At 39.0% G+C, this 10,532-nt stretch overlaps 1 protein-coding gene across 1 annotated transcript in view; it reads right to left on the minus strand.

Moving 5' to 3' along the window:
• Positions 1-7,490: 7,490 nt before the first annotated feature.
• The window catches only part of LOC109852604 (neo-calmodulin-like), a 7,624-nt gene continuing 4,582 nt past the window's right edge, over positions 7,491-10,532 (minus strand). The window contains exons 3-6 of the mRNA XM_020423894.1: positions 10,040-10,141; positions 9,782-9,917; positions 9,445-9,593; positions 7,491-8,922 (exon numbers count right to left, since the gene is read on the minus strand). Of these exons, the coding sequence (XP_020279483.1) occupies positions 8,891-8,922; positions 9,445-9,593; positions 9,782-9,917; positions 10,040-10,141 (419 nt within the window). The 3' untranslated portion in view covers positions 7,491-8,890. The remainder of the gene's footprint in view (positions 8,923-9,444; positions 9,594-9,781; positions 9,918-10,039; positions 10,142-10,532) is intronic.

Here is a 10,532-nt window from a genome sequence, read left to right on the forward strand (position 1 = left end):
CTTGAATATAGAAATACGCGCAAATATTCGTCCAATAACCCGGCTTGTACTCTCCAATAACGTTTAACAAAGTTAATGAAAGACATCTCCTTATTACAACTAGTTTGAACATCATCGTTTCTCGATCGCGGTGTTGTGTGTGTGATGTGGTACACGATTATTACTTGCTCGCGATATCGTTATTTGATTTGTTTTTTTTTTTTTTTTTTTTTTTTTTAAATCCCACGTAGCGTTTTTAGGCGCGAATTCAAACAAGTTTTTTTTTTTTCACCACGCGACTCAACGCGTAGAAAAGCGACGAATGTGCGAAACGGAATCACAAAGAAAAACAACGCGAAACTTGTCCCTCTCTTTCCTAGGATGTGATCGAAACGCAATCGAATCGCCCCGATTTTTCTTCCTTACGCTCGGAGAAATCAAAGAGGAAACAAACGGAGAAACAACTAGAAACTGACGCGCAACTTCCCAAACGACACCCAAAAGATGCGATATCGAAAATTGTTTGTTGCATATCAAGCACACGGATTTCCCACAATGTTGTCCTACACCAGTCACACACCTTTATAAATCGTTTCGTAAGAAAGGAGCGGTGTCGAACCGGTTATAATACGACGACGAAATCGCAGATCTTTTTAATGAACGGAAGATCTTGCCGCTTATATAGAAGCGACAGCCCTCGCAATAGTTTTACAACTTAGTTACACTTACTTAACAATTATCATTTAATTATATCATACGTCTAAGGTAATAATAATCAGGTTCTTTTCCTCGCGTATGTATATATATATATATATATATATATATACATATATATATATATACATATATATAATATATATCTCTCTATCAATGTATAGTATACTTTGATTATTAATGTGTTTGCGGTATTTCAACGTGTGTTTGATATTAAGCTAGTTGATATTATACCCTTGCCTGCTTTGTAAATTTGCTTAGGCGAACTTGGAACATCCCCCCCCTCCCGAGACGATTTAGGAAACGCCTCGCTGAGGTTGCTCGTTTATTTTTTACAGGCTATACGTTTGAAATATTGATTCGGAACGGATTCCGAAGGATCGCAAAGCGTCTGCGTAAAATGCAGTCAAATCAAAAATGTATGTACGTGTACGATCGCGTAGTTAGTTATTGAAAAATATAACGGTGTTTGCTTCTCGAGACATGACACACATTCTCGTAAAGAGATAAAAATATAAATTTGTGAAGTGCGCGATTGTACTATACGTTTCCGAGGGAACATATACACACATATATTCGTCAAATAAGATGAAAAGAATGCAACGATTTTTTTTTTTTTCAATTCTTTTTTCACGGTCGCATTCACGTATGTTTCTCGCAATGAGATTAATTTATTTTGTTCAATTTAATGACTACGAGAAACGTAATTTTTTAACATCTTTTGATAATGAAAAAGTTTAATTTTTAAATTAAATAGTAATGTAAAGTTAAAGTGTAATGTTTAAGTTTGATATATTGTTCTAATTAATTCGCGAAAACACAATTGGCAATTCCAAAACTAGTTTCCTTTAAGCCGTTTCTCTTGTATTATCGATAGCCAAAAATTTTGATCAAATACACGCGTCGGTAGGAAGACTCACGTACAGAGTTACTGGAGGGCAATTAAAAAACGTACATAGGGTGTAATGTAGAAAAAAATATATGCGTACCTCTTGCGATAACACAATTTTACGCTAGAGAGATACACGTTCGCAAATATATATATATATACAAGCAGTGTCCGCGCTGTTGTCACCGCGAGTTCTCCCCGTTACTTTTTGTTTTTTTTTTTTTCATTTCGCATTTTTTTGAAGATGAACAAATCCTCAGTTTTACCAGAAGTTGGAACATAAATGAGCGACAACTACTGCGGACGCTACTGTACGTTCTATTTAAATGTACGCCGAGCGGGCACAGTTCAAATTCCATTATTAACAAGCGTGTAGTATTTTCAGGATTATCTTATATGCAGATGATAAAAATGATATTTATAACGGCAGGCCAGCGAACAGCCAAGAAGTTCATCCGCTCTCTTACGCTTCACAATCAAAGACACACATGAGATTCAAGAAGAATATGTAATATAGAATATATATAACTTATACTCTGTACCGATGCACGTATGCAATAATATATAATATACAATGAAACATGTAGGGTGTTCAAAACATTTTTGAACATTTTTTTCCGCGCGATAATCTGTGCGATGAATTTTGTTACGCGTGTTATTTTATATGTTATTTCGGTTTCACATTTTGTTGCAAACCTTCTAGGTTAATATATTTTGACATGCTCTTCTCGCGCATTGAAAATCTGCTTAAAGAAAGAAAACAATTTATCGGTTTCTTCTCTCTTTTCTTTTTTATATGTTATTTCTCTTTTTCAAGAACTTGTAACAATTTGTGCAAAGTGAGTCTCGTAGTGATCGAGGCGGAAAAAGGACGCATATATTTTGAAACACCCTGTATAAAATATAATACAATCCAGTACGATATTAAAACGCACAACGCACGATGATATATACATACATATATATATACATATATATATATATATGTATTTTTTTTTTTTAATATAATACGCTGCACAGCAGGATTTTTGGCGCAAAGTGTAATCTATAAAAATATCTCTGCATTTAGTCGGAGCAAGTGATAATATAATAAATATATCTTGAAGGTTCTTCTCACCGAGAGAAATCGATTCTCGCGCGTGTTCTGAACAGAATGAAATATAATAGCGCAAAGGCATATATATATATAGGACGGGGGGAGAGAGAATTCTTTGAGGGGTTTTTCGGACAATGATTGATTCGTGCCACGTAACAGTAATAATCGAGGGCTTCGAGTAACTTGAGTGACAACACGGGCGTGTTTTATATAACGTCGGGTTTGTCAAATTGATTTGAAGCGTGATCGGAACAAGGAACCGTGTAATATCTTCCGCTGCGGCGAATAAATAAACATGCCGAACATGTTTTTTTTTTTTTTTTTTCACATATCGATGTTAACGTACTGACCTCTTTTGTCCCTATATAAGAATTTGTTTGCATTTTAACGAACATACATATAGTGTGTTTGAGATAATCGAGATCTAAAAAGCGTCAGTATGCCTGGCATTTTTGAACGCGCGCGCATACACATACGCTTTTTTCTCACATTTTCTCTATCGCGTGTTATGAGATATAGAAATTCACTGCGTGCTTACAAAGTCAACACGGTCCGTTTTTTTTTTTTTTTTTTTTGTACTTACACTCGCGCGCGTCACACTACAACCCGGATCCACACTATATACTGCAAGAAAAATTAAGCGAAGTCGCGTCGCAGAACTTGCGCGGATTCAACACACAAGTGGATTTGGAAAATCCTTAAATTATCTTCAACTCTAAAAGTGAACCGTGGATCTCGACGCGTTTGATTTGATTTTAAAATTACAAAACTTTTGTACAAAAAAAAAAAACCCCGCTTATTACGTCCTGTTGTTTGTTTAAACTGATGAAACAATTTTAATAATAAATTTATTTTCAATAATTCTCGAAGAGAATTTCAAAAATGTGTTGGACAAAAAAGACCCACTGGTTCAGAATTGGAGTTAAAACAAATACGAATGCAACACATACAGAATTGCTTCGGTTCTCAACGATGGCTTTGACATCAAAAAAAAAAAAAAAAAAAAAACGAGTTTAAATTTCAAGCTCTGTTTGATCTGAGCGCCGCATTTCTTTGTCGACTGTCATTAATTACAGAACCAAGTTTTTCTTTGAAATTTAAGAGCTCATAGAGGTCTCGGTGCTTGAAGTTTTCAATAAACTGCTTTTGCAAAGTCACCCAGTAAGATCCAAAGTAATTCCACTTAACGATCTTTGTTTGTGTTTTATCACGACCGTAAACCTACTCATTCTTCATTAACCTAATCGATTTTTCTGCCAATCGCATTATCCTCGCGGATACAGTCGTCCGCAAACGAGAGCCATTAGCAGCGCAACTTTCTTTAAAGGGGAGAGACGCAAAAACGGACAACATTGTAAACTAATAAATCTAAGTGCGCACTATGACGCTGCGACAACAGATAACACGACACGTGTGCCGTCGACGTGCGGTCGTAAAATTAGCTTATCATTGTCAGGTAGTTATACATAGATTATATAATTTCTCGATATTTAACATTCGGAGCGGACCAGCGTTTTTTTTTTTTTTTTTTTTTTNTTTNTTTTTTTTTTTTTAAGTATAATCTTTGCTTCTTCGGTGAGTTTTCTCTCAATTAAACCATTAGAGATATATTGTCGTTAGGACGTTATACATTTCTGTTTGTGACGTATATTATCAGCCGCTCTTTGCTTTCTCCCTTTATCTGTCGTCGTGTTTGGATTCGTTCGCGAATTTTGTCCCCCGTGTGTAAATTTCGTCGTCCAAATGTTTTCCGCGCTGGTGTTTCGAGAGTTTCGCGGGACCACAATCTTCTTTCCCCGTGTTCTTCTTCGCGTGATTGTCAACGTGAGAGAAAACGAGAAACGTTCGTACCTTGGAGGCGAGCGTCATCTCGACAGATTGAAAAGCATAATCAACGTAGCGTTATCGTGGAGAACGGCGCTATTTCCAATGCAAAGAAAGACACTGCGCGGTGGGGGGGACGTTTCTCGAGATATATAAGCGTTAGGAAAATATATTATTGTCAAAAACACGACTATATCACCTCGATTTCGCGTTATTCCGTGTGTGTTCGAGGCGCCGCGAATAATCTGCGTACAATATATATGAACGGACTCTTCTTTTTTCTCTCTTCCTCTCCTTCCCTCTCTCTCTCTCTCTCTTTTTTTATTCCGTATCTCTTTTGGTAACGTTCTTCGCAAAGTGCGACGCGTCATCGGAAGGAAACTTTTGCGCGTCAGGTAGATTTTTTTAAAGAGACAAAACTTCGATTTAATGAAAAAACAGTTTTACATGATTTAGTTTAGATGATTTGTAAAAAGAATTTCAAAAGGTGAAAAAAACATATCCATAGAATCGGGGTTAATATAAAAGATTTCGTTAAATTTTTTCAATATTTTGTACTTTGATACTTCGTCTGAGAGTGCTTTGCTTGTGGTTGTGTGGAAAAATTTATCGATTTTTTGTAATTTAAAATTTAAAATCGAACACACGAGCGTCTTAATCCAGTTGTCGCACACACAACGGATGTTTCTGTTTCGGATGCGCGTCGTTCGGAACTGTTCTTTCTTATTAAAAGTAACACAAGTCAAATTCTGAAGACGGTTAAGAAGACAGGTACGTTACGCGTCGCCGCGATTCATCGAAAAATCTACATCTCTCGCTCGTCCTTCAAAATCTGACTTGGGTCAGATCGGTCCACCTTCTTCGCGGTGAAAACCGTCGTTTTCGCGCGCGATCGAAAAATTAATTACGGCTCTAGGTATCGGAGAACTTTCGCCTGCGAAAGTAATAATATTGCATTAAATCTCGCGTCGTATGTACAAATACAATCGTCAATCTGTCAGATTGTCAAAGGTTTCGTTTTCCTCTGAGCGTTCCCAACAATCTGAAAAACTCTCAACCGGCTACCGTGCCGTTCTTTCGAGATTGACTGCGCGCCTCGCACGTTAAATATTTAATAATAATCTCCGCGTCGTCGAAAAACGAAACGCACTTGACACTTGATCGATCGCGAACCGGACAGAATTTATTGTCTGTGCGTTCCTCGCGAACGCATCGTTCCGAACGAACGTTCCCCGTCTCTCTCGTGTTTCGCCCCCGTTTACTTGAAACAAAAAAAAAAAAAAAAAAAACGATCGAGTTGCCCGAATCTCGAAACACGCGCGTTTCATCTGAAATCTCTTTTAAAAGATCTCCTTCATTCTTCTCTTCATTCTTCTCTTTTTTTCGTTTTTCCCCCCTCCCTCATATTTCACCTCTCAGCGCGCACACGTACGGTCAATCGAGATAAGTGCTCTTAAAGCCGATATAAAGTATTCGAACGCTTTGGAAAAGTAAGCGCGTGTAATCTAATCGCGACGAGATAATACATTATAAAATCGCGATTCTCTCTTGAAAGCGGATACGCGAAGACGGACGATACAACAGATACAACGTATTCGCTTATAAAAGAATATTTGAAAAAAAAAAACTCAATTACTTTGAAATGAAATAAGAAAGTATTTAATTCCGATAAATATAAATAAATAAATAAATAAATAAATTGCGTACTCTTTTTTAATATTAAAATATTACTCTTTTAATAATATTCAAGTTACAGTATGAAAAATAACAAAACAGCCTTGTTATTTCTCTTTTGCACATCCCCGATTCCGATTGACGTATCGTACGTTTGTGCGCCCGCGTGTACGCGTTTACTATCGCGTTATTTCAACAATCTTTCTTCGCATACACCTCTCGCGTATCAATCGACTTCGTCTTCTTCTTCAGCTTACGCTTCCCGGGTTGGGACTTACGCGCGCGTGCATGCGCGCGTGCATGCATGCGTGCGTGCGTACGTGTGTGAGTATGTGTGTGTGTGTGTGTGTGTGTGTGTGGAGCGCGGGCGGCGAAGGACGTATGTATATACAGTGTATTAAATATTCGTATGATGTATATATTACTATCTATACAACGTTTCCTCTTTTTCTTTTGGTAGCAACATCGTCACGTGTAATAATAATAATAACAAATAATAATATAACAATAATAATAATAATCCACGTTTTACAGCTCCGCCGTTTTACTTGCGGACGCTTTTTATCCGACGCTATATTTAGTCGATATTTAACACTACCGTCTATTATCGCGTGCTAAACGCGCGGGATTTCTCTGATTTTTTTGGTTTTCTTCTTCTTATTAAACACGTCTAAAACGTACGTATCGTAACGACATAATGCGCGCGCGTAGCGATCTGCACACTTCTGGAATCTGAATATCGCGCCGATTGTGCGATACAGCGGTAATACACTTGGTGCGCCGACGTTTCATTTATTCTCTCTCTCTTTCTCTCTTTTTGATATCGTCTCTTCTTCTTCTTTCAACAACGCCGCAATATTTTCGCGCGTTTTGTTTTGTTCTTCTCAATTTCGTCCCGGTCAAATGTAATTTCCGTTTCTCTTTCTCTCTCAATCTCGCGTTATATCAGAAACGTTACATGCTCATTGATCGCAAAATAGGTACTCGCCGATTGTTGTCGCGCCGAGATTGTCGCAACTGAGTGATACACGATCGCTGAGAATGTAACTAAGCGATTGTCAATTGTCAGAACGTATACGCATTCTCGAAAAGTTATCGTTTTTTTGTTGTTTCTTTGAAAAATGACGACTTTTCAAATAATCGCAGTGCAATATTACACATTTATTTCTACTTTTTCTCATTTCGCGGCATCTCTCTCTCTCTTCTTCTTTTTCAACCGGGACTTTTCGGGATCTCTCCGCGGTTCTCGCACTCGCACGATTACGACCGATCGCAGATTCGCGGTACATATCGAAGCGGAAATGTTAATTACTCTTTTTTTTTTTTTTTTTTGTTTTTTTGTTTTGTTTTTTAGCGTGTTGTGTGCCCGCTATAAGGTCCGCTAAGGATTCATAAGAAGTGATGGCGATGAGAGGGGGTTGACAATAAGATCGACAGAGACGTGCGTGTGTGACGTGGCTACACTTTATGGGTTACGCGTCGTCCGCGTATAATACAAGCGGTAAAAACACTCGAAGTACGATATACTTTATTTTTATTTTTATTTTTTTCTCATTTAAGCGTCGCGTTTTCGAGAAAACGCTCGACGCAAAGGGAGGAGAGAATATATCGGGAGAAATATCGTTTAGTAGTATAGTAACATATGTGTGTGTGTGTTTGTGTGTATGTGTGTGTATATATATATATATATTATGCAAACATACATGTATATACTAGTTATATATCACACAGGACTTTCTCGCGGAAGCGCTCAAGGGGGGACGTGGAAAGCTATTAGTTTTTTTTTTTTTAACTCCTAAGTCGCTCCGTAAGTAAGTAAGTTTATTATCGCGGGGGCGCGGGGGAGATCCAGAGATTAAGGAGTACGTAAAAGTCTAAACGAAGCTCGGTTGATTGTTCCGGGTGACGGCGCGACTCGCGCCCCTTCCCCCCCCTCTGCCCCCATCGTTTTTCTTTGACATAAGTATCTTTACCGTGTGTATATATATATATACATATATATATACGTATATTATACGTTATACCATATATTACGTCTAAAGTTGCAAATTTACTCGTCTATAAGATTAGTCCGAAGGAGCGCGAGGTGTGTGTGTGTATGTATGTATGTATGTGTGTGTTGTGTGTGTGTGTGTGTTTTATATATAATAATGCGTACGTGCAATTCGCGGAAGAAAGTCTCTCCCTTTTTCCGTTTCCAAAAAGCGTATTATTCGCGGCAATTGACGCGCATCCCGCGTAAATAATCCGAAGATCTACAGAGCGTGTCTCTTTCTCTCTCTCTCTCTCTCTCTCTCTCTTTCTCTCTCCAGATTTTCCGCTCGCGCTACTCTTACGACTACTCTCTCTCGCGACCACTTCCCTCTCAAAAATCTCTCGGCTATGTCGTAAAATCGTGATGCGACTTTTTTTCATCACGCTCGCTTTTCCGCGATCTCTCATGGCACCGTGTACATCCGAGCGATTTGACGGTTGATCGGCTTCGACTGGCCGATGTCAACGTTTTGATTTTTTTTTTTTTTTTTTTTTTTTTTTTCCCTCGACGGCTTTGAGTGCCACTAGCTCTATGGGGCATGAAACGACTTCTCGTTATACGATCCTAGGAAGTCGAGGAACCGTTGGTCGGCGAATCCGTTTATTCCTTCGCTCACTTTGTCGGAGATCCTCTGATGCTTTTGACGTCTCTACCACTTTTTCTTCCCCGATTCTTCAAACTAATTTTTCGACGTTAGAATCGTCACGAATTCTGCAACAAGCGTGTGATTGGTCAGCGATGCAAGAATTGCATTTATTTAACATCGCCATTTCTTGTGCATACAAGTGTGTAAATTTTTTTTTGCGGGAAATAGATCAAGAGAGGATGTGGCATTTAAATAATAAATATCTCATTAATTTCAACACACACCGTGATAAACAATCGAAACAAGACTATTGACATTCAACCAAGAGAGAAATAAAAAAAAAAAAGAAAATTTTTTCACGTAAAATTTTTTTCCACACCGCTCTCGCCAGATTTTCCATCCGGAACTTTTCAGAAGCAAATTCTGCTCGCGGGAACTACATGAAATATTCAAATTCAGTCATTTCCATAAAAAAAAAAAAAAACCTCAAGAGCAATTGGATTCCTGCCGTTCGGCAGGATGTATTTACATTTATACCAGCTGATGTGTCCTTTTGAAAACAGGGACGTAGCATTACAATAGAATTTGCGCACTTTTGCGCGCAACAGAACTTACTTCTTGAGAATTTACATATTATTATCCCCTACCTTCGTAGTTGACCATTCCGTCGCCGTCCAGATCCGCCTCCTTGATCATGTCGTCGACTTCTTCCTCGGACAGCTTCTCGCCGAGATTCGTCATTACATGCCGCAGCTCCTTCGAGGAGATTAAGCCGTCGTTGTTCTTGTCGAACACTCTGAAAGGAAAACGAGCGTAGGTGCTAAAGTCGGGCGGACTTTATCTGCATCTTAAAATTCCCCCGAGGGCGAAAGAAGTTATCTCTAGAATGTCTTTTTCGATGCAATTATCGCGAGGACAATTAAGTTCCCCTCCGGGATGGGAAGGAGGGAGAAAGTACTTTCCCAAGGGGAAAGAGCTTATTACCGGAACGCTTCGCGAAGTTCGTCCTCCCCGTCGGCGCCTTTCATCTTCTTCGACATCATTTGCAGAAATTCGTTAAACTCGATGGTGCCGTTTCCGTCTTGATCCACCTCGTTCACCATGTCGCGCAGTTCCGTCTCTGCGGCAAAAGAGAGATTTGCGTCGTCGTCGTCGTCGTTTTCATCTTTCTCTCTCTCTCTCTCGTAAGCAAAGCGCAATCGGAAACGTGCGCGAGAGCAAAGCATCTAAGTGACTACTCACCCGATGGTCTTTGACCGAGTGATCGCATGACAACCCCCAATTCCGCCATCGTGATCGTACCGTCCTCGTCTTTGTCGAAGAGCATGAATGCCTCTTTGAACTCTGAAATAACAGAGACAGAGTCTAGCTGTTATCGCGCCGCGGATCTGTTCTATACGTACTTGAGACAAAATAGTCACAGTGTATAGCGGCACACATGTATACTCGACGAAAGTGTGTGTGTGTGTGTGTGTGTTGTGTCTCGTTACGCGCTGATTAATTATTCAAACGCGAAATACGAGATGTCGAAACTTACGTGTGTGCAATACGGCAAATATTACTCTCTTTTATTTTTGATGTAATTTTGATGTAATTTTCGGTAGTCGCGTGTTGTTTTTCTCTGTGTTTTTAATTTTCAAATCAAGAGACGCGGTAGCGTCTCGACGCCAAGTACATAAAAGTATCCGCTAAATGAGTGTCACTGTCTGAATGAGTGTCACTGTCAAGACGCTGC

Source organism: Pseudomyrmex gracilis, unplaced genomic scaffold (genome assembly GCF_002006095.1).
Source record: "Pseudomyrmex gracilis isolate BER0280 unplaced genomic scaffold, ASM200609v1 scaffold_31, whole genome shotgun sequence".
NCBI lineage: Eukaryota > Metazoa > Arthropoda > Insecta > Hymenoptera > Formicidae > Pseudomyrmex > Pseudomyrmex gracilis.